Source organism: Pogona vitticeps, chromosome 12 (assembly GCF_051106095.1).
Source record: "Pogona vitticeps strain Pit_001003342236 chromosome 12, PviZW2.1, whole genome shotgun sequence".
Classification (NCBI taxonomy): domain Eukaryota; kingdom Metazoa; phylum Chordata; class Lepidosauria; order Squamata; family Agamidae; genus Pogona; species Pogona vitticeps.
The window spans coordinates 6,046,060-6,070,545 of record NC_135794.1 but is presented as its reverse complement, the minus strand read 5'-3'; the positions used below and the strand labels follow the sequence as shown (position 1 = coordinate 6,070,545).

At 46.3% G+C, this 24,486-nt stretch overlaps 2 protein-coding genes across 6 annotated transcripts in view; both read left to right on the top strand.

The window, feature by feature from the left end:
- TRIP4 (thyroid hormone receptor interactor 4) overlaps positions 1 to 12,885 on the top strand; it is a 35,331-nt gene extending 22,446 nt beyond the window's left edge. The window contains exons 12-13 of one of the 2 annotated variants that reach the window (XM_020808067.3): positions 2,290 to 2,392; positions 12,593 to 12,885. In XM_020808067.3, coding sequence (XP_020663726.3) covers positions 2,290 to 2,392; positions 12,593 to 12,663 — 174 coding nt within the window. In that variant the 3' untranslated portion in view covers positions 12,664 to 12,885. The remainder of the gene's footprint in view (positions 1 to 2,289; positions 2,393 to 12,592) is intronic. The other variant, XM_020808068.3, reaches the window with a different exon arrangement.
- A 10,560-nt stretch (positions 12,886 to 23,445) lies between these two features.
- ZNF609 (zinc finger protein 609) overlaps positions 23,446 to 24,486 on the top strand; it is an 82,518-nt gene continuing 81,477 nt past the window's right edge. For 2 of the 4 annotated variants that reach the window (XM_072981774.2, XM_072981769.2), the window contains exon 1: positions 23,897 to 24,030. Coding sequence is in view for 1 of the 4 variants with exons in the window: in XM_072981775.2 (XP_072837876.2) it covers positions 23,527 to 24,030 (504 nt within the window). In the remaining 3 variants the exon portion in view is untranslated. Of the gene's footprint in view, positions 24,031 to 24,486 lie in introns of all 4 variants that reach the window. The other 2 variants (XM_072981775.2, XM_072981770.2) reach the window with 2 other exon arrangements.

Below are 24,486 nucleotides of genomic sequence, written 5' to 3'. Positions count from 1 at the left end.
CACTGTGGTGCTGTGGTTCACCAAGGCTGGGCTCCTTCTTATGCTACATGCATTGTTCAACTGTGCACCTTCATGTGTGTGATAACAAACTAAGCTTTAGCCCATAAAATCTGTGCTGTGATCCTTCTGATAGTCTCTGCAATGTCTTAGAAGCCTTTTCCGAGTTAGGCACCTGGGCTCCTAGAATTCGAGGTGTCAAAATCAAGTTGTTTGCACTTGCCAAGCCGTTGCTCGGGGGGGGGGAGGATCAGCCGGGACTTCCTCCCCGATTTGGGCAACAGCATGCTTTTTCTTTGGGGCATCCTTCCCTCCAGTGATTTCCTGACTTTATCTTCAGCTCGTTCGTTTGCTTTGAACTACCTTGAGCATCAAAGCGTTCTTCCCTGTTTTAGTCCACAGGCTGTCTTTTTCTCCGCCCGTGGTGTTGTGAGAAAGGGCAGCTCTTAATGCCTTTCTAACCGCCTAACCCTGTTCCGTCTCCCTGCAGGAGGAACAAAAACGGGCAGCTTGCTGAAAGGGCTCTTTTCTCTACAGCACATGTTATTCTGCATCTCATTTGGAGATATAAAAGGCAGGTCTCAGAGGAGGTTCAACCTGCTAAAATTCCACATGGTTGCTTTTCTGAGCACAGTTCCATGTGTTTGAAAGCACTGGAGGAGGTCTTGACGCCTGCCTGCCCGAACGTTTAAGAACATCTAGAGAGACACTCAACTGAGAACCGCCTCCTGACTTCTGAATTTGGAAGCACCGCTTGCAAATCTTACATTTTTGGACCACAAGTCCCACAGCCTCCCAGCCACTGTGGCTACTGTTGGGAGTTTTTTCCAAGCTCTAGCTAGGAATCACCAAATGATACAGTGGTGCCCCGCATAGCGACGTTAATTCGTTCCAGGAAAAACGTCGCTATCCGGAAACGTCGCTATGCGGGGGGAACCCCATAGGAATGCATTAAACTCCGTTTAATGCGTTCCTATGTGGACAAAACTCATCGCTAAGCGGGAATCCTCAATCCGGCCGGCATTTTCGCCGCCTCAGTAAGCGAGGAATCGGCGCGAAAACGCTGCGGGCGGCCATTTTCTTCTTCCGGCTGCCATTTTGGAACCGCCGATCAGCTGTTCCAAAACATCGCAATGTGAAGATCGGTAAGCGAAACGCTTACCGATCATCGCAATGCAGTGTTTACTCTATTCAGAACATCGCAATGTGATCGGTTTTTCAATCGCAAAAAACACGTCGCTATGCAGATTTGTTGTTAAACGGTGCGCTCCTTAAGCGAGGCACCACTGTATATCCTTCTGGTGCCAATACAAAGCCCTTGATCTTTGTTTTTCCCATCTTAGTGGGTTGATTTTCTAGTTCTTGTATTTGTTTTTTTCCCAGCAGACCTTTGTGAGAGTCAGAAGTACTGGGCCAGAGTACTTTTTTTAAAAAAGATCTTTTCTCCCCTGTTGTCCATGGCTTTGTGTTACAGGCCCGTAGCCAGAAATTTGGTGGGTAAGGGTTCTCAGGGTATATGGGATAGAAGTGAATGCACAATAGCCAGGTAGCTGTGAAGGTTCGAAAGGGACCTATTTCTGATTGAACGTAGACACAGGACGATCAGTCTTTGTAAACTCAAAGGTGGGATTTATTAGAACATTAAATGCAGGTTCTGTAACTTTGAAATTATCAAGAACTTTATTTCTCGCCAACAACGGGTCCCACGAGGGCATCCATACATCTTTTAAGAACGGGTTATAAACTGACTCATTCCACGGACCTTCATTAAAAGGGTTAGTGTCCTCTAAGTCCAGAGAGTCCAAACCGGTATCAATCAAGGGAAGGGGCTAAACAAAGAAATACATATGTCTGGGTTTTTCCTTTTAGTATCTTTAATATTTTCAGACCACAGAGAAGTGAAAACCATGGTCACTGATCCTGCAAATGCAAGGAGCCTACTGTGTGTATATGTCTGTCTGTCTGTCTGTCTGTCTGTCTGTCTGTCTGTCTGTCTGTCTGTCTGTCTGTCTGTCTGTCTGTCTGTCTGTCTGTCTGTCTGTCTGTCTGTCATAAAAATTCCCTTTCAACCTGTGCTGTTATCTGACCAAAACCTCGAAGATCTCTTTGAACAGGTACCCTACACCTTGCAGAGGATCTGTGAATGGCTCTGGACTGGTTCAAGACTACTTATGTTGATCTGTATAACTTTGAGACATATGACTTCTATCTCTTTAATTCACTGTAGCATGGCTGCTGACCCGTTTGTGACACTGTTTTTTTTTTTTGTATCTTTTCTTTCTCCCCCCTCAGTATCCGCAGCTGAGCCAAGAGTCATCGTCTCCATTTGTCTTTATCTGTTCTAATCCGCAGGAGATGGTTGTCAAGTTCCCCATCAAAGGCAAACACAAGATCTGTAAGTTGTTGTTCTCGGTTCTGGTTTTGAAGGGGGAGCCTGATGAAGCAAGCCTTTTTTTTTCCCCCCGTGGCACGGCTGCCAACACTGGCGATCTCACTGAGACTGGCAGATTTGGGCAGGGTGCAGTCCTTTAAATTTCCTACAGTGTTCTGGAGCATTGTGACATTGGGGGAGTCGGTTGGGGGGGGAGAATTAAGTGGCAACAAGTCCAGATAGTAGCTGTCAAGGCTATTTGAAGAACTGCATTTCCGTCTTCCTTTGCAAGGCTCCCCAGGTATTAAGACTGCAAGAGACGGCTTGCCTGCCATCCAAGGCATGTTTGTTCAGGACCCGAGAGGGCCTTTTCAGTAGCTTCTCTGAGGCTACAGAACTCTCTTTAAAGGAAAGCTATGTTGGACCCCTCCGTGTTGTCTTTCCATCAGTTGGTGGGAAGGAACCTTTCGGTTGGGCAAGGTTTTTTATCACTGACCCAGTGGCTTATTTATCTTTTATCATTTAAGACTCTTTTCTTGGGGGGTGGGGTGTATGTTATTATTATTATTTTTAAAGTTGTTTTAAGTTTAAAAGCAGGATGTACATGAAACAAAGTCGACAGCTATGGGAGATGCAGAACAGGCATCGGGGGTGACTGAAATGGGAGGATCCACTCCACGGGGCTGTTACAGTTCTGTTTGCACACCACGGCAGAAACGTTATCTCTTGTCTTGTTTCCTTTTCAATGCTCCCTTTACCCTAAAAAACAACAACAGTGCTTGTTGCAAGGCGTGTGGCTTCCACTTATCATTGCTGGTATTCTGGAAATGATACGCCACTTGTGTTGTAGATTGAATAAAAATGTTTTACACCAGAAAGGAATTATGAACTTTATGCATGCTTCAGAACAGAGAGACATTGTAGGGGAAAAGGCATACTGTAGACGGTTTTTCATTTGGATCATCTTGTCTATCTTGATGTTTTGACTTGGCGTGAGAGGAAACATCAGAGAAGAGCTAAGGATAATTTAAGAAGACCTTTTTTGTTGTTGTTGATTTTGATTTTATTCAATCCTGCATTTCTTGTAGTCTGGGGCAGCTCACGACAAGGTAAAAACAACTGTATCTTAATGCAAGTACTGTATAGATAAAAACCATGCCCAACTCTGTCTTATTAAAATACGGTAGAGTAATTATAACATTAATATACTATTGAATTAAAACCGCTTTGGAATACAGCCCTTAAAAAGTAGCAGCACAGCCTCTTCCTTCAGCAACAAGTCAGTTTCAAGAAGCTTTGCTTAAAGAAAAAAGAGTCTGCTGACTGAAGAACAGCAAGGAGAAATGAGCCTAGGCTTATTCAGAAAGAAGTTCCAAAGCCTAGGAGCAGCCATTCGGAATAGGCTTTCTCATGTCCCCAGTAAATGTGCCTGTGAGGATGGTGGATGATTGAAAGAACTTCCCCAGGTCGTGCAAGAATCATTTCACAACATGATTCTTTCCTACTTGAGCCTTTCCCAATCTGATGCCTCCCAGATGTGTTTCGCTCTAGTTGACATCATGCTAGCTGAGATGATGGGAGTTGTAGTGCAACACATCTGGAGGGTGCAAACATGGGCAGTGGTTCCCAACCTCGCCTAAAAGGTGTTCTTGGACTGCAGTTCCCAGAAGCCTTCACCATCAGCTCTGCTGTCTGGGAGTTGTAGTCCAAGAACACCTGAGTCACCCAAGGTTGGGAATCACTGCCATAGGGCAGACCTGAGCAAAATGTGGCCCTCCAGATGTTGCTGAACTGCAGCTCCCAGCAATCCTAGCCCGCACAGCCAATAGTGAGGAGTGTTGGGATTTGCAGTTCAGCAACATCTGGAGGGCCACACTTTGCCCAGGTCTGCCATAGGGTATTTGCATAGCAGACCTGTATGTCTACCCTAACCTGCCATGAGTAGACTTAGATCTTTTTCGCTGTTTGTCTGGGGGGGGGGTCTACTTATTGTTTCCTTATGCACGGAAGTAAATTCTATATGAAGCGTGACCTGTATTTCAGCAATGGCTAGTTTCAGATTTAATTATCGTAATGCAATAAACAATGGCTTTTTAGTCAGAATTAACCATGTGCTCACATGTTCCCATCTCAGCTCATGCCTCCTCCTCCTCCCTTCTATCCTTGAACATTTTCAAGGAAAATCCTCGTTTGATAGCCTTGCTTGTTGTTAAACACCCTTTAAACTCTGGTTTCCAAGTTCAGTTATTGAAGGAAACAAGACCACCATACATGATGAACACCTGAGGAAAGGAGAAGAGCGATCAGGAGAGGAGTGATAAGCAGTATTTGATTGATATTATTATATTTTATCTGGTACAGTAACTTCCCATCTAATCTCAATGTGCAAGTAGCTAATCTGTGGACAAAGGTAGAGTGTTGTGTAGCTTGGCCTGAAGGCACTGAGTGGCTTATAGGTGTTGGCTTGGGACTTTCCAAGCCTGGCCAGGACTTACCGTATTTGCTGGCGTATAAGACGACTGGGCGTATAAGACGACCCCCCCAACATTTCCACTCAAAATATAGAGTTTGTTATATACTCGCCGTATAAGACTACCCCCTCTTCCGCACACCTTCCACACACCAAATAAAAGGTGCTATTCATTGTCACCATTGTATGGCCGCAGCGCGACCGGAGTGCCTCCGGCCCGCCCCTGCATCTCCCTGTGACCGGCACTAGTGCGCATGTGTGAGCTCTGCTTAGACAAGGGGCGGGCCGGAGCGCCGCTGCTTCCTGCTGAGCAGAATGGGCTGGTCATGTCAAAAAGGCTGGCACCCCGTCTCGCTGCTGATGCTCACCACGGCCGCGCTGGATACCGCGCTATACTGGACGGTATGTAGAATGAGGTGGGCAGGCATTGGGAGGCTACTATGGGCAGCTATGGTCTATCCCAACTGAAGTGCACCCGGCATATAAAACGACACCCCCCCCACTTGAAGGCATGTTTTTCAGGGCAAAAAAGTAGTCTTATATGTCAGCAAATACAGTAGTCATGCCTGTGGATAATATCCAGGAACTTCAGCAGGTCCAACACGTGGCAGCCAAGTAGCTGACTGGGGCTGGTTAGAGGGATCGCATAACCTCTCTATTACAGCAGCTTCACTGGCAGCTGATCCCTTTCTGGCGTTAACCTATAAAGTCCTAAATGACTTGGGCCCAAGCTATTTCTAGGCGCATGTCTCCCATTATGAGCTTGCTCAGGTGTTAAGAACATCAAGAGAGGCCTTCCTCTCAATCCCATCACCTTCACCGGTGCATTTGATGGGGACGCGGGAAAGGGCCTTCTCGGTTTTTACTCCCAGACTCTGGAACTCCCTTCCACTGGAGGCCAAGCTGGCCCCATCTTTGCTGTCCTTCCACAAGCAGGCAGAATACCTTGTTCTTCAGGCAGGCTTTCCTTCAGTGACTGGCAGCTTGAGTGGGGATTTTTCTTTTAATGGGTTGTTGTGCCTTACTGCTTTGGATGTGTTTTTGGTGTTGATTTTTGTTTACCATTACTTAGAGTGGTATTTGGTTGTTTTTCGTGTTTGCATACTTATTTAGCTTTTAACGTCTTTTAATGATGTAAGCCACCAGGGGTCATTTTTTAAGGAGAAAGGCAGGTTTAAAATACTTTAAATACTGTAAATAAAATAAATAAATACTTCTGTTTTGTGTAATAGGGGAAAATTGCCCACCAAACAACAGTTAATACTAGTTATTCTGGCTTCTATTGATTTTTTTTTAACCAGTGCATCATCTTTAATTAATCTCCAGCTTTGCTAATGTAAGGAGCAATACATGCTTTCTTTCTTTTGCTTACTTCCTTTTAAGACATCCAAAAGTTTTGTTTAGTGCAAAATACACATGTGAAAAACGATTGACTTCATACCTTAAAGAGAGAGTTTGTTCTTGGACCTCATTGTGTGTTTTGGTGCAAACAATAGTCTTTTGTGTTGGTGGGAAAACAACACTGACTAATCTTCCAGGTGCTGCCTGCACCATTATTTTATTGTTATTATAAGTTGCTGACAGGCCTTCGACTGTGCCCCATCCAAAACCTCTCTTTTCCCACTTCCCCCCCCCTTGCCCTGATGGCCTAGGGGGTTGAAATGTTGGTTGAAAGGGTTGCATTGGGATTTGGGAAGTTCAGATTTCTCTCTGAACCAAGAAACTCATGTTGTGACTTTTGCCTGGTCCCTGTCCTCAGACTGACCTGCCACACAAGTCTTGTTAAGAGGGTAAAGTGAAGAGGAGATGATGTATGCATTGAACTCATGAGAGCAGTAATTCCCAACCTTGGGTCCCCAGGTGTTCCTGGACTACAACTCCCATAACCCTTCACCCCAAGCTGGGCTGGCCAGGATTTCTGGGAGTTGCAGTCCAAAGACATCTGGGGACCCCAGGTTGGGAGCTGCTGCATTAGAGGAGTCATAGAATTGTACATCTACAAGAGATCTGCAGGATCATGGAGTCCAACCAACTGGCTTTGGAAGCAGGAAGTTCCCAGACAGGCGGCCACTTTGTTTAAAAAACCTGCAGTGAAGGAGAGTCCATCACCCTTTGAGGTGGATCATTCTTTGATTGAGTGGTTCATGTTGTCGAGTAGGTTTACGTGAATTCTCATTTCTCATCATTGGCATCCACCCTTTGGGGTCCTATCCTTGGAGCTACAGGAAACAAGCTTGCTCTGCCTTCCATACAAGGTTTGAAGATGGCAGCCCCATGGCTTCTTTGTCTCCTCCAGACTAAACCGCTCCCTCTAAAATTCCTCATATAGGACTTGGTTTCCGGATCTGTTCAGACTTCCTTGCCCTTTTCTGGACCCATTCCAGCTTAGGTGCAAACCCTGAATTGGCTGTGGAAACTCTCCGGGAGATGGCACTGATAGAACCACTGGAAATATCTGGAAAACCCTCTTCAGGCTTCCATGAGCTGGAAGTGGTGACATGTAACACACACACAACACAATGCCAGGTTTGCTACTCAGAACAGCTCCTAGGGAGAGGTGGGGTTCTTCCCCCCCCTCCTTTGTTGTTTCTGTTCAGTGGAATGTACACTTTGGCTGCCAGTACAAACACTTCCCAAGTTTGTCACGGCTTGTCCTCTCCGAAGTGACAGCTTCCTGCTCGAAGAGGGATCAGCCTAACAGACTGGAAGGAGATGGCTTGTGCCAGAGGCGGCTGGACCGCCTCGCTCTCGCCTCTTGCCCTTAGCGCTCTGCCTCTCAGCAAGGTTAGGCAATGGGAAAGCCCGCCGCTGGCTGCAGCATCTTTGCTTGAACAGACTCCCATGACTGGGGACAGTCGTATGTCTGGGAATCCTCTTAAGTCTTTATTGTGATTGTGTGTTTTTTTACACTGAAGTTGAGCCTTTAGAGGGGTTCAGGGAGCCTTCAATTACAGGGTGCCAGATGGAAGAGCTCAAAATCATAGGAGCACAGGACAATGCCTGAATTAGACCATTGCTCTGTCCAGCTTGGTACCGTCTGCTCAGATAGGGTCTTGAGGCAGGATTCTTTCTTAGCCCTGCCTGGAGTCTCTGTGAGTTAAACATGGAACCTTCTGCATGCATGCAAATTATGTGCTTTCATACAGACCTACGGCACATCCCCACTACAGCACCCAGGATCCCCTGGTGGTGTCCTGTCCAAGTATTAACCGGGTGTGACCTGCTTAGCCAATAGAATCAAATAAGGTTGGTATGTTCAGGGCGTTCTGGCGGCCATAGAACCCACTGAATCCGTTTACTAAGTTGGATCTTTCTGGCAACTTCAACGCTGCCTTGTTGCTGGTTCCTTTGGAAAACTAATTCAGGCAACAGCCGATCTGCCCGTTTCCCCATACTAGCCATAATGCATCGGTTGAACTCCAAACACAACCACCAGTGTATTCGCGACGGCTTTCACAGCCGGGATCTAATGGTTGTTGTGGGTTTTTCGGGCTCTTTGGCCGTGTTCTGAAGGTCGTTCTTCCTGACGTTTAAGATGCCGGCCACAGAGACTGGCAAAACGTCAGGAAGAACAACCTTCAGAACACGGCCAAAGAGCCCGAAAAAGCCCACAACAACCACAACCAACAGGTCTTGGACAAAGGTTTATGAATATGTTCTCTTGCTGCTCCTGTTTTATTTGAATCAGTTTGCCAAATACTACATTTCCTTTGTGCCACCCCACCGTTGCTGGCTTTAACCAAACTGGGTTGGAAGTGCATTACATTGATTTCTCAGGGTGCTGTTCTTGGGCATAAAAAAAAAGTACGTTCATTCCAAGCTGGGGTTGTGGAGGAATGTGTCGCTGAGGATGGCATTTGAAGGAATGAGCAGCTAGTTTTGCGGCCAGCGGCATTACAAATGGGATTTCACGTAGCTGAGTAACAAACAGCATTTGTGAATTGGTGGCAGAAGTCAAGTGGGGTGGAGAGGATGAGATAAGGACTCGAGCAAGCCAGACATTGGGAATGACTCAGGCTTCCACTGTGTGAGCAGCTGTTGTGAAATGGCTGTTAGGGGAAAAAAGAAAAAGAAAACATTTGGTGGAGACAGATATCAGACAACTTGGAGGTTGCAAAGAGGATTTACATTTTGATTAAACAATTAAACCTGCAGTAACAACTTGAAGACTGCGTAGCTTTTCCATTCATGTGGGCATGGGGGTTGGGCAACTCATCCCTCTTGGGCTATATCCCAAGGGCCCTTTGAACCCACAGAGCAGTTGGGGGGGGGGATCCTTTGGGTTTTGAGTGCAGGGGTGGGCAATCCCAGCAGGACAGAGGGCCCTTTTTAAGATTTGCATAAAGGCTGGAGGAGAGCTATAGAGCTAAAGAGGTTAATTTGTGTTATTCTTGCTCACATTATTATTGTTATTGTTGGCAACGGCTCACTGCTACAATGATAAGATTTCATTAAAAAGCAAACACACCTCCAGATGTGTCATATGCCACATTGGATACTGATGGAAATTACGCCCATGTTGGATAGACTGAGAAATGTCTACAACAGGTTGGATGAAGCTGTGGCCCTCCAAAGCCACTCCTTAGCAGCTTATAGACAGTCCTGAGCTCCATAAAACAGTGATCGGATTTGGTATAAGCACTGTTCAGAAAAATTACTGTGACTCCCAGGACCTAGCAAGTACGTATTTTTCAGTGTATAAGACTATACTTTTGTCTAAATTCTTTAGATTAAAAATTGAGGGTCATCTTATACATGGAAGTAAGCTGCAGAGAGAACAAAACCAAGTGGAGGGGAAATCAGGGATCAAAGCGATTCTGCAGCGCTTTGATCCCTTTCCCCCGATACTTGCTAAGCCCCACTTAGATTTCTTAATTTTGGATTAGAAAAGTGGGGGGGGGGGCGTCTTATACATGGGAAAATACGGTAACTTTTCTCCGCACTAGACATAAGATCTCACTTCCTAAGAAGAAGCAAAGTAACTTTTCTCAGCACTTGATGTAAGGTGTAGCTTCCTAAGAAGAAGCACCTATTACGTGCCAGATGCGCGCAAGGGAGCGAAAAGTGGACCCCTCTTGGTGCATTGCGCTGTCTCAAGTGCCTCCTTTGATCCTCCTGCTGCAGGGGCTCGCTCTGTCTCCTCCGCTGCAGGGAGCACTGGACCATGCAAATGCTCTGTTTGTTTGGCTGGCTTTGCTTGTATGTCCGTCTCCCCGGGGTGATGATGCAGCTCATGAATCACCACTGGTTATTATGGACGAGTATTTCTCAAGTCGTCTAGTGCCCTGACAGGACAGAGATCAATGCGAGCAGGCTCCTCCTGACAAACGTTCCTGTCTAGAGCAACGGGCACGGGGCCCAAGGGCAGCAGCTGCTTTGAGCTGATGAGAGGAGTATAAGCTGTCTCTGAAAGAGGGAGAAGGGGGGGGGCAGCTAAAGGATAAGATTTGCTGCAAAGGGCAGGAACTTTGTGATGTGCAAGTGGGTCTTCTGGAGCACCTCACCCTCACCATTCCAAGGAGAATGAATGACTCTGCCTTTGATCCGAGCATGGCAGGAAAGAGAGGGTCTGGTTGGCTCGGTCCTTCCCCGTCATGGCAACCTCAGTTAATTATGGAACGTACTTAGAACATCAGCGCAGCCCACTGTCACTAGGGAGAGAAAATGCTAACGTGGCTTTAGAAATGTTGATAGAATCACAGAGTTGTGCAACTGAAGAGATCTTGAAGCCATCGAGTCCAATGGTCCGCCAATGCAAGAAATGTACAGCCAAAGCCTCTTGGACAGATGGCCCTACAAGGTCAGTTTAAAAACCTTTTAACAAAGGAAACTCCACCACTTTCAGAGATGCCCTGTTCTGCAGTTGGACAGCTCCTATTCTCAGGAAACTCATCATTACGTGTACTACGTTAGGGCCCCAACGAATGCTATATGTCAGTGGTCTCCAACCTTGGGCCTCCAGATGTTCTTGAACTTCAACTCCCAGAAATCCTGGCCAGCGGAGGTGGTGGTGAAGGCTTCTGGGAGTTGTAGTCCAAGAACATCTGGAGGCCCAAGGTTGGAGACCACTGCTATATGTCACATGGGCTTTGGCTCCCTCTAGTAGCCAGTTTTGGTAACTTCATAGTTAGAAGTATATATTTCTAGGATCTTCTTTGAATATTTTTAATATTTTCAGACCATGAATAAGTGAGTCAGTGGATATTCATTCTGTGGCTGCAAGGTCCTACTGTACGTTCCTCCCCAATGGACTGCCATAGAATGACGTGCTTGCATTCCAGCCTATGTTTCCTTCCCAGAATGTAAGAAGGTGCTTGGCTAAAGAGCATCATTCAAGATGCTTACTTAGAACATGCGGAGTGCTCCAGTATAAACAGTGTCAGCAGCTCTTCTGTTTTGCTGAAGGGGGCTTTGTTTTTTTTGGGGAACAGACAGAAAATGCTCCGATTGGTTATGGCAATTGCTCTGATCACCAGGAAGGGATTGTGCATGCTTCTTGGCCCAACAGCCTCATAGCCCCAGCCGATGTCCCTAGCAGTCCAGTAGCAACTCCTTATGAAGGGGGAAAGGTGTGCACATGTAAAATGGAACAGTGCCTTTTTGTCCAGCTTCAGACCTGAACGAGTGGGTTCAAATTACACAAAAGGAAATTTTGATGAAACATTAGGAAGGACTTCCCAGTGGTTATAGCTGCTCGAAAGTGGAATAGATGCACTCAGGAGTCAACTTGCCTTCATTGGAGATTTTTTAAACTGAGGTTGGAGTGAAATCTTTCAGGGATGATTCAAGTGTGGACTTCCTGCATTGTCAGGAAGTTAGGATAAGCGGCACTTGAGGCCCTCTCTGGGTGTACAATTCTGTGCTTGTGTAATGACGTGTCATAGGATATCCAGTGTGCTTCATGGCTGAGCAGTGATCTGAAACCAACTTTCCCTGGTCTAGGCACTAGATGGGCGCAGTATGAATGAATGAATGAATGAATGAATGAATGAAATCCACACTCTTGTGCCTTGTGAAGCTGGTGTACAGTATTTGGGAAGTAGGGACTGTATTTAGATTGCAAGCAATGGGCCTTCTCTTTGAACAAATCCTTCTGAGAGTGGCTTTGAAGCAAGCAGTCAAGGAAGTAGATTGCTTTGTGTGAGAGAGAGATTCTCAAGATCTGGTTCCCAGGATCTGGCACTCACTGGGCTTCCTGGCTGCAGTTTCTGACCTTGCAGATAGGTTGCTAAGCCTTTTCTCCCAAGCGTAGCCTTGTCTGCGTGCAGAATGCTCTGTCGCCCTCTGTTTTTCTGTAGCTGTTCTTTATCTCTCGGTTTGGTCTTTGGGGATTCTGCTGTGCCTCCCTCACCCCCGATTTGTCGCTCAAAAAGGTTGATAATTGCCTCTCAGTTTTAAGTGAGGATATAGGCCAGCTTCTGTCCGCCCCTCAGCATAGAGATAGTGTTCTTCTTTATAGATGTGACTGCCACCACTGTTTGAGTCCCCTCTGTGTTCTCAGCCCTCTGGACTTCTCCCCCCGGCCCCCCGCTCCTCCTGCACAGTGTTTTACAGTTTCCTCCGTCACTGCAATAAGATTTTGGAACTGCTTGTCTCCTGGAGCAGGGGCGTTGAATGACATGGTAATACACTAACTGGTAAAACATGGACTTCATTGCCAGCTGATTTACATTGCAAATAAATTTTGAAAATAAATACTCATAGCATATCCCTTGTTCGTGTTTCTCTCCTTTTCTTTTCTTTTTTTTAAACAGGGAAGCTGGACTCGAAGATTCATCAGGGAGCCAAGAAGGGGTTAATGAGGCAAAAAGCTGCCAGGGTCTAAGCTGCAGACCACAGAACACCTGCGCCATGCATAGAGAGCAGAAGATGATCTCCTTCACGCCCCCTGACACTCGCCGAGACGTCAGAAACAGAAACCCCAGAGATGCAGGAAGGAAAGAACCGAGGGCCTTACGAAAATCCACATCTTAATAAAGAGGGTAGGGGGGAAGCAAAAAGGGAAGTTGCTAAAAACTTATATAAATATTGCAATGAAAGGGTAAAATTTTGTGCCAAGTTGTTTGTTACCAAAGGATAGTGTCAGAGGCGCTCAGAGAAAGTGGAATCATGGGCCAGCATCACTTCTTGATTGCTTGTTTCTCAGCTGGGTCTTGGGGTGTTTCTGGAATGGTGGTGTGCCAGAGAATGTGGGCAGAGGTTTCTGTTGTTTTGTTGTTGTTTAGTTGCTAAGTCATGTCCGACTCTTCGTGACCCCCATGGACCAGAGCATGCCAGGCCCTCCTGGCTTCCACTGCCTCCCGGAGTTGGGTTAAATTCATCTTGGTCACTTCGATGACACTGTCCAGCCATCTCATCCTCGGTCGTCCCCTTCTCCTCTTGCCCTCACACTTTCCCAACATCAGGGTCTTTTTCAGGGAGTCTTCTCTTCTCATGAGATGGCCAAAGTATTGGAGCCTCAGCTTCAGGATCTGTCCTTCCAGTGAGCGCTCAGGGTTGATTTCCTTCAGAGAATGGATAGGTTTGTTCTCTTTGCAGCCCAGGGGACTCTCAAGAGTCTGTTGCTTACCTGTGCGCTAAAGCCAAATATTTGCTGGCTCTTGTTTTTCTGCTTGGTTTCAATTCTTGCTAAATATGGAGCTCAGGAGATCAGCCTGCAGTGGCAAGATCACTGTGTGACGCAGCCCTTAGCTTGGGTAGAACATGTGCTGTAAGTGCCTCAGCCATGACTTCAGGGCCAACTGGAAGGGCCTCGCGCACTGGGCTAAAGGGCTCAGTTGATCTCTGCCGCTTCTCTTAATTCCAAGCCGAGGAAAAGAAGAACAGGTTGTGGGTGAAGTGTAGCTGAATACCAACTGCCAGCTCTTAACTGAGATTCCATTTTAAGGTGTTGTTATTGTTTAGTTGTTAAGTTGTGTCCGACTCTTTGTGACCGCATGGACCAGAGCATGCCAAGCCCCTCCTGTCTTCCACTGCCTCCCGGAGTTGGGTCAAATTCATGTTGGTCGCTTCAATGACACTGGCCAACCATCTCATCCTCTGTCGTCCCCTTCTCCTCTTGCCTTCACACTTTCCCAGGATGTGTGTGTGTCTTTAATAGCCCCAAACTACCACACCAAGGTGGTGGTAGTTTGGGGCTATTAAAGACACACACATCCTGCTATCCTGAAGCTCCCAAAAGCTTCTCTAGCCCAAGGGAGCTTAGAAACCTCAAGGTGGGATGGGTTAGGAAACTTTCATTTAATTTAAATCAAATGTTGCACTTAAGATTCCAGGTTGGCACCAAAGGGAGATGACATCATGGCTGTGAAAGCTCATTGGTGGAAGATGTGCTTTTCAGACTTGACCCTGCAAAAGCTTCCATGTCGGCTGCAGGGTCTGGCTTGTGAAATCATTTGTGTGGTCCAGGAGCATTTCTTTCAGGAAGCCTACAGAGGAGAAAAACTGGTGCCGCTCCTTGGCCAACCTGCAAGGCGCTCGTGGATAGAAGCGCCACCACCTCCCAGGACCTAGTAGCATTGTCAGTGAGCGCGAGAATATGAATGTGCCCCTTCCTGGTCTCCTCCTTCCCTGGATTTTCTGACAGGAGCAGCCATACAGCCAGTAAAACCATGGAAGGATACGGTCAAGGGTCTTACCTTAGGATACATGAATGCCGCCAGTAGGCTTTCTCTGAGAAATGGAAGGTACCCAACACAACCCTCTTCACCTCATCGTAGTCCTCCTCCTCTGGAACTAGCAGGCCTACAATCTCTTAGGCAAAGCCTGTGGCAGGATAGTTTCTAGTATACTAGCCGGGCACCCTTGGCTATGCATTCAAACATATTGATGAACATGTCACAGTCATTCTTGAATCCACTGGATTCATATTAATCCTGCCACCTGTTTTACAGGGTTGGTTTCGAGGCTGTTGCTGGACTGCAAAGAGTAAGTCCAATCAAGCAAGAGTTCCTGTGTGTTTTTCCCCCCCAGGGGGACAGTGGCCTGTATTCTCCACCACTGCACATGCCCCCAAGCCCTCTGCTCTGCTGGTTATTATAATATTTTTTTGGCCCTGTTCCATCTGCAAGACATAAAGTTGTCTGGGGTTCTAATCGAAGCTGAGAGCCCTCTCTTGGGCTCCCTTTTGTCCTAGAATCCTTTGGGAGGAGAGGGGAAGGGAGGTGTTTTAATAGTTTACAAATGCCATAAGAAAAGTCACTTTTTGGGCTGTAGTAGGTCCCAGAGGCCTTTTAGCCAGCATACCTGCTGATCATGCTACTTGGGGCAAAAAGTGGCTTTTCTAAGCTATGGCAAAAAATGAGTTGGCGTTTCTTTCCCCTTTACCAGCTAGTTAGGTGAATGGCCTACAAGACAACACCCTATGTTATTATGTTATTATGTTCTTAATCCACATAGATTTAAATATGAATACATATTTTCAAAAGATAGGAGATTTGAAGAGTAACAGTTACAGAAAATGCTGCATAAACCCAACATATTCCCTGTCCCCCCCAGTTGAGAGCAGTGATTATAAAGCATAGCTACTTATTTGGGGTTTAGAGTAGGAAGGAGGATTGACAGCCAACGCATTTGGGTTTGTTATGGTTCTTTTCATTTCTTGATTCATTCAGTTGAACTGGGGAGTATCAGCAACCAGAAGTAAAAGACAAGCATGTACAATACATGTAATAATGTAACTTGCTTTGGGTCCTTTTTCAGGAGAAAGGCAAGGTAAAAGTATTTTGAATGAATGAATGAATGAATGAATGAATGAATGAATGAATGAATGAATGAATGAATGAATGTAAGACAACCTGGACTTAACACACATGCTGATTGCAGAACAAACCACTACAGCTATCCTTTGGAAGGCGGAACACCTGAGAAAGACTTAGCGAATGTCCAACATTCATGCTTGAGGAGAGGGAAGCTGTTGCCAGAAAAATAATGTGTTTCTAGCAGTTTTTTCATTGGCTGTTACACAGAGAAGCTTTACTAGGTTATGCCCTCCTCCTGGACACGCATGTAGAGCAGCTGCATTTGTGGCCCTTTGAAAGTTCAGCCTGGTGATAATGATGGAATACGCAACTCTAACGTAATTGTCCGCGTGGGAGGAAGGTCCGTAGGCTCAGCATGCAGAGGCTCAGCAATTCCAGGGGTTATCCCCGTGAGGCAGAGGGACCATTTCCCCCATTGTCTTCTCTTTCTCCTGACTGGCCCAGTGGCAACACCAGCAGCAAAGTAGACCTTCGACACACTCAAGAACTTTCAGTTGATCTCTTAGAGCCTTTGAGCAGTTCTGCCCAAGGAAGGAGTCACGTTTTGCGGTCAAAGCTCTTATGCTGTGCAGCGCCTGGTCCGTACCCTCCGACTTTGATCCCCCTCTGCCAGTGTCTGAAAGAGTTGCCCGCCCTTCCACTGAGCCATTGCCCCTTTCCCTTGGACCTTGAAAGAGGTAAAACTTCCAAGTGCCCAAGAACTGGTAGCAAGGCTTCTGATCTTAACCTCCACTCCTTGCTGAAGATCATCTACAGCTTCTGCGTGCCATGTACAGCGACGTTCATGTTGTTATCACACAGCTGTAAGAAAAACAAGTCCCATTTCTTTGGGAATCTTTGCAAGCAGGAAAGCTTGGAGGAAGCAATCCTAAATATGAGCAGAAGCTCCTCACAGTTTTTGAGAAAGTCCCTGAAGACCAGGTATGACAGCTAGTGGACCCAGAATCTGGTCAGAGAATAGGAATATGGGATGACTAGTTCCATCGATGAGTCCCCTGAAAAAAAGTCATATATAAAGCTTTGGGAATCTCGATAGTGTGTGTAGGGAGTTCTTTCAGCACTGCCTGCAGTGCTTGGTAGAAAAATGGCAATTACCGTATTTTTCCGTGTATGAGACTATACTTTTGTCTGAAATCTTTAGACTAAAAATTGAGGATCGTCTTATACACAGAAGTTAGCTGAGGAGAGAACAAAAACAAGTGGAGGGGAAAGCAGGGATCAAAGCAATCCTGCAGCACTTTGATCCCTTTCCCCATACACTTGCTAAGCCCCACTTAGATTTCTTAATTTTGGATTAGAAAAGGGGGGCGTCTTATAGACGGAAAAATACGATATAAGGAAGTTGCAGAGAGAGACAATCGCCACGATCTTCACTCCCTCTCCCCCCCCCTCCTTGTTTTGTTGCTATGGACCATTTGGACTTGACTCTGGCCATGTTGCATGAATTTGGAACTGGGATAAACTTGAAAATTAAGGTGAAGTTTTGAACGGTCCTAATGGCATGCAGAAGTCTGGTCTTCGTGGTGTGAATGTGAGTGTTAATGGAACGTATGTGTATGTCTGCACTTAGAAGACATGTTCCCTCTTTTCAAATCAACAGCCTAGGCTAAAGCAGTGCCCATTCCTCTTGAAAAGGTGGAGTATTGATCCAAAGCTTCCCTTTGTTTCACAGGAGACTGCTGTGTGTTTCATTCTCTCCTCCCCCCCCGCCCCAAATGCTCTTCACAAGCAGGCAAAGACCTTTCTCTTCAGCAAGTTTCCCCTGAGTGACTGGCTACGGGAGTGGGGTTTTTAAATGGATGGTTGTGCCTTCCTGCTTTGAATATGTTTTTGTATTGCTTTTAATGTTTCTGAAATAGGTATTTGTCTGATCCTTTTAAGTATTTGTATACTTACTGTTTTAGCTTCAAGCATTGCCTTGTAATGATGTAAACTGCTTTGGGTCCTTTTTAAGGATTAATAATTAAAAAGATTAAGTGGGGGAGGGATAGGTGGATGGATGGATGGACACACTTTGGAGAAAGTGTGCAGCATCCATATTACGGTACCTGCTTTGCTTGCAAAAGGTCCTAGGCTAAATCCTTGGCATCTCTAGTTATTAAAAGGACCAGGCATTACTGATAAAGAAATAGAAGATATCATAGATAAAGACAGGAAAGACCCCAGAAATAGATGGATTAGACCCAGAATATTATAAAGTATTTAAAAAGACCCTCATACCAAAGTTAAAAGTGTTATTTAATAAGATATTAATGGGAGAAGAAATCCCACAATCTTGGAAAGAGGCATTGATTGTTTTAATATTGAAACCAGAAAAGAGATAAAATAACTTTATGGGGACTTATATTAAAAAAGATGAAAATGGATTTATACAAGGTAGACAAATGTCAGATTTAATGAGAAAGGTACTTAATGCATTTAGCTAAAGAAATTAACTCTAAAGCCAGAGTACTTTCGTTAGATATATTTAAAGCATTTGATTCAGTGGAATGGGATACGTTAAACCCTTTAATTAAATATTTAGGGTTTGGACCCAATTTTAAGCAGATAATTCACCAATTATACTCACAGAATACAGCTATAGTAAATGATGGAATAACTGAGGCAATACACCTAGGCCGTGGTACAAGACAAGGTTGCCCCTGATCTCCAGTATTATTTAAATTGATAATAGAATTATTGGCATAGTTAATATATGATAAACAGATTATGGGGACTGAACATAAAGAAAAAGGTAAGATAAACTTGTTTGCTGATGATACATTATTAATAGTTAAAAATCCAACAGAAACAACAGAGAGGCTTAAATCACATTTGGAGGAATTCGAGGATATAATAGGATTAAAAGTAAATAGGGGAAAGTCAGAATGTTTGTTGTTAAACCACTCAGATGAAGAGAAAGGAAGAATGAAAACATCATTTGAAAGGAAAATGGGAAAAGTTATTAAATATTTAGGGATTAATATTACCTGGAATTTACAGGATATAATTAAAATAAATTTGGATAGATTGAAAAAGACCGGAGTGTGCAGGAAAAGGAGAAAAGCAGGACAAGGCGTGTGTTTCCAAGAAGAAAAACCTCCCTGCCTCCAGAATCTGCCAGTCCATGTGGGAAGGCCAGTTTGATTGAAAGCCCCTTTGAGAGGCCTAAGAAATCCTTAGCCTCACGTTGGCAGTAACAAACAAGACTCCTGTCCCATTTCTCTTCCACTTGAAGTTCCACAGATCTTGCCCTGAAAGGGAGATCTATTTTGCCACTAAAAATGCAGTGAATTATGGATGAGAGTTTGCAAGACAGAAGGGAAGGGGGAGCGCTTGCCGATGCTCATGCACTTGCTGTGCCAGGGCCAGGAGAATGGAGCAACAACAGGGCTGGAGAGAGAGAGAGAGAGAGAGAGAGAGAGATGTGCTGGCCATGCGCACATTGGCCAAGGCAGGGCTGCTCATGAGTCGTCCAGGGAAAGAAAAACTCTCCTTGGCTCAGCTTTTTCATCTTTCCTTTTATGGCTTTCCAGTACAGTGGTGCATCGCATTACGACGTTAATTCGTTCCAGCAAAATCGCTGTAGAACGAAAACATCGTAATGCAAAAATAAAAAGCCCATTGAAACGCATTGAAACCCTTTCAATGCGTTCCAGTGGGCTGGAAACTCACTGTCCAGCGAAGATCCTCCATAGGGCAGCCATTTTCGCTGCCCGTGCAGCGAGGAATCCGTCCCAGAAAACTGGGGAGCAATTTTGAAACCGCCGATCAGCTGTCCGAAAATCGTTGTTTTGCGAAGAAGTGGTTCCCGAAGCAGGGAACTGATCATCGCAAAGCGAAACAAGCCCATTTAGATCGTTTTGCAATCACAAAAGCCATCGCAAAAACGTCATCATAATGCGGTTTCGTCGTAATGCGGGGCAATCGTAAAGCGGGGGACGACTGTAGTTCATTTCACAAAGTGGAGGCATCATTTCCAGGTCCCCTGCCATTTTGTCTCTCCTAGTATCTGGAAATGGATATTAATTCCATTGTTTGTTTATCATTAGGCAGACGGCTAAGAACACAAGCGTGTTCCTTTTCGATCAAACCCAGAGTGTACCTAATCTGTTTCTCCTAGGGGTCAACCAGATGCCTATACGAAGTCCTATTTTATTGTTGTCTTCCACCAAATGGAAGAATTTTGTCTCGCTGTGTAACCCACCCCGAGATCCTGTAATGTACATATAAGTACTATGTAGCCACTGTGACCAGTAGGATTATATGATGGCTGTATGCTGTCATTACCAGAGCTTGGGAAAGTTACTTGATACCGAGACTCTGAGACCGCTGAATATATGGACATCTGTGTGTACACAGTGGGGCCATGAAATATATACCACCTTAGCTATCGGATGATTGTGTCTTTCAGTCCTGCATGCAGGTTGGTCTCTTCTTGGAAGGAAGTGGTGTTTTTTGTTTTGCTAATGGAATATAAATGATCAAATAATGAATTTCATTCTCAGGTACACTGAGCACCATTGTCAATTTGTCAAAACGCAGCGCACCTACTTGGGAGCAAGTCCTATTGAGCTCAATGGGACCAAGTCCTCGGCACACATTTTCATGCCTTTTTGGTGGAACTAATTAAAGGAAACCCAGTTGGATTCAAATTGATGGAATTGTTTTGCCAGACTTCAAAAACAGTTTTACTGTGTCTATTAGTTATTAGATTTCAGCATCAAGTCAAGACATACTTATTTATTGGATCCTTTGGGGGCTAAGGATTGTCACCTGCACAGATATTAGTGCAGTGGTTTGAATCTTTGAATATTTTATCTCTGTGTTTTAAATGGCTTGATTTTAAAATGATTTAATTATCTTATTTTTAAAAAAATTGTCTCGCTGTGTAACCCACCCCGAGATCCTGTGATGTAGGAGCAGTGGGGGGGGAGCTATAAAGGTTTTAAATAAAAATTAATATTATAGAAATCAAGGCTATAATGCTCAATGTTTTGTCCTCTCTAGGCTTGATTTGGAATATCCACCCCACGTCTTATGAGGCTTGGGCTAAAATGTCTGCAACAGCCTCCACCTCCACCCCCAAAAAAAGTATTTTATGAAATCACACTTATTCTGAACAGCTCTCCCAAAAGCTGTAAAGCAGGATAATGTACTATCGGCTGAAGGGAAGCCAAGCTGGGGCTAATTTACAGAAGTCTGATGAAGTTCTTGGCAGGTGATAAATCTTCCCTGGCTACAAAGATGCATGCTGCAAAGGGCCAGGCTTGCACTATTCCCCTTGCTAGAGTAAAAAGTTTTATTTATTGCATAACTGGACAGAACAATCTAATCAGCAATCAGTCTTGTAAATCATGCCACAGTGCAGAGGTAGCAGGCGCTCACCTAGGCGATGCTGAGTTGAGAAAGGGAACCATATAATTTCCCTGACTTGCCTCTTTTCCTCCCAGCCCGAATGATGGTTCAGTTGCAGGCAGGCTTCATCCAGCCAGCTGGGGCGGGTAACTTGCACTTCTCCATTTACTGGTGGGCGAACTGGTGGTGTGACGGCAAGATGAGAAGGGGACGACAGAGGATGAGATGGCTGGACAGTGTCTGCGAAGCAACCAACATGAATTTGACCCAACTCCGGGAGACAGTGGAAGACAGGAGGGGCTTGGCATGCTCTGGTCCATGGGGTAACGAAGAGTCGGACACGACTAAACGATGATGAACTTTCATCATTTGTCATCCTTACCAGGGCTCACTGGGACTAAAGTAAGTGGCAGTCAACCAATGGCTGCTTGGTGTAGCCAGCTGCATTGGAGTAGGCCCACTGAACCAGTGGAGATTTGGTGAGTCAGTTCTACTGTAAATTCCAGCTTCTTAAATGGACCTTCTCAAGTTGTGACATAATATGCTAACGCTGCAACTGGAAGAGGTCTGTTTGAATCAATGGAGCTGGCGGAAGAGTCTGAAACAGGATGCTGGAGGAGAGCTTTGCAAATACCCTCGGCTGCCGGAAAGATGAACGAGAGGGTCCTAGATCAAATCAACCCTGACCTTTGTCTGGGAGCAAAAAATAAATAAATCACAAAACAATTTGTCGTAATTTGGGCACATCACGAGAAGGCAGGGTCCTCTGGAAAAAGACCATCATTGTGGGGAAAAGTTGAAGGCAGCAGGAAAAGAGGAAGAGCACATGTGAGATGGATTGACTATAAATGAAGCCACAGCCTCGCTGAGTTTACAGGAGCTGAACAGGTGGTGAGAATAGGACCTTTTGAAAGTTACTCATTTATAGGGTCACCATGAGAGGTGACTTGACAGCACATAACACAACAACACTGAAACCAGTGGAATACTTTTCTCTATAAAGTATTGAAACGCAGAAAACTTGCTTTTGAGTAAACAAGTTGAGAAGTGGCTGCCAATGCCATCAAAAGATTTGGAGTTGCCCTGCTAACAGCTTCAGGCTATCCACTGACAAGTGAGTAACAATATTAATCTAATCATGCTTACTTCAAAGTACCTCCCACTGAGAGCAGTGGTGCTTACTACCTAGTGTGTTTAAGTTGTGAAGAGACAGCTAATCCTCCAAGTACTTACTGTACACCTGGAGAAAACTCTCTAATGAGTATTGTATACACATGATAGGTATAGAAATGGGGTCAATCACCTTAAAATTTCCCTACAGTCACAACTTCCTGTACATGCAATGGTCAGTGTTAGCCAGGAAAGGAGATCCAGGAGAAGAGAAGGCCATGGTGCAGCTTTATTTACATAGCATTCTAAGAAAGAACAGGACTAGAATCCTGTAGAGGAGTACAGCAGAACCCCCTTATCCACTGGATCAGTATTCACTGATTCATGTATCCATGGTCTGAAAATATTAAAAATATTAAAAGAAAAAAATTCATTAAAAAAACTATTTTCACATGTATTACCGGAACCAGCCGCTAGAGGGAGTGAGAGACCATGCTATGAATGAATGAAGAATGCACAGCATGGTCTCTGGCGCCCTCTCACCACCAGTTCTGGTAATGCACGTGAAAATAATTGTTCCAAAGTTTTTCCCCCCTCTTTTACTGCCAAGTGCACAAGAATATATTCTCCGACTTTGTTAGCCCAGAGAAATCTCATCATCATAAAATACATTGATATTTGTAATGGTTAGGTTGCAATAGTGACTTGATTCATTGGTCAGAGCAATCATTTAAAAAGCTTTTCATCAACAGAAGAGCACCCCCAATGAGTCTGGTGGCATATTTATCAGGTGGGCAGGCGGTCTAATCAGTACAGATGTTTACTGAGCAATAAATCCACTGTTTCCAAGTGGGGGGGAGCAGCCAGCCGGGGAAACTTTCTCCAGGTACGTAGTATGGCCTGCAAGAACCGAGCGCCTCTTCCCTTCCAGCTAAGTGTGCTTTCTTAATGTGCTGCCTCCACGCCAGAGATGAGAAAACTTGATTTCTTTATTTGGACTACAACTCCCAGGATGCCTCACCCAGCCAACGTCGCCTAGGCGAGCCTGGGAGGTGTAGTTATTTTTTTTAAAAAAGCACAAATCAACCACTCTGTCAAATTGGAAGCGTTGCACACAATCAATCAATCCGTCTCGTTCCGCAAACCCTTCCGATCCCGTTCCCTCCTCCCGGGGTGACTCAAGACCTCCGGGCCCTGCTCCTCCTGGAAACAAAAGAGCTTCGAAGCCCTTCCGACAAAGAAAACGGGACCCGAAACGCCAGCCTATGTTCAGAATCCGGCCCCAACTCGGAATCCAGTCCCAGGGGGCCGTGTCTTCCAGGGTGCGGATCGGGACCTTCCCCCCCCCTCCCTTGCAAGGCGATCCCGTGCCAGCCACGCGGGGATTCCCGTTCCCTTTTCCCCAGAACAACTGCGCCTGGGCGGGTTTCCTTGCTTCCGAGTAAAACCTTGGCTTGGGCTGGCTTCGGGATCCTGGACCGATGCCCGACCCTCAGATCTCCTCTCCTCGCCTTTTCTTTTTGCCTTCCCCTTTTCCGCGCTCCCATCCACCCTGTGCCGGGAATCCGGAACGCCAGGTTTTCCTCGCGTCCCTAGGAGGAGCCGGGGAGGAACGAAGCCCCACCCTTCTCCCGGGTTTTCCCTCCTCCCCTCCCGCTCTCTCGCTGCCCCGCTCCGTCCTCCGCGTTTTCCTTCCACCCGCCGATCCGGGCTCTCCTCAGCGGCCCCTCCCTCCCCGCTCGCCTCCTCCCTCCTTTCGGGCGGCCGAGCGCCAACCGAGACCTGAGGGACCCGCGCCGCCGCCGCCGCCGCCGCCAGAGGCGCGCGCAGACCTTCCCTCCCTCTTTCCCCCCCTCCGCTTTTTTTTTTCTCCTCAGGCGGTGGCGGTGCCTCATGAGGCCGGGCCCGTGAGGCCGGCCGCGGCGGCGACGGCTCCATGGAAGAGGCGGCTGAGGGGCGCGCCCGGCACCGGCCGGAACCTGAGGGTAAGTCTTGAGGAGAATTAAAAAAAAAAGGGAGGGAAGGAAGGAAGGAAGGCAAAGAGGGCCGGGAAGAGCCAGCGAGCGAGCTGGGGCTGGGCTCCTCATGGCGGCGGCGGCGGCGGGCTAGGCCCCGGGCCTGGCGTCGTCTTCTTTTCCTCCTCCTCGCCTGTTCTTCTCAGGCCTGAGGAGGGAGAAACGTCCTCCAGTGAGTGAGGGGGGGGGGGAAAGAGCGAGAGAGGGGGGGAGGGGGCTCTCCCCTGAAGCAGCTCTCGACCCTCCCTTCGTGAGGACCCCCCCCTTGTGAGGGACCTGCAAGAGGGGAGGGGGAAGAATAGGAGCCGCCTGGGGGTCCTCGGCGCCCCCCCTGCGCCCCCCTCCCCTCCAGACCCCCCCACCCCCACCCCCTTCGGAAGGAGGCGAGGGGCAGGCAGGCACCGTCCACCCGCCCGCCGGCCGTGC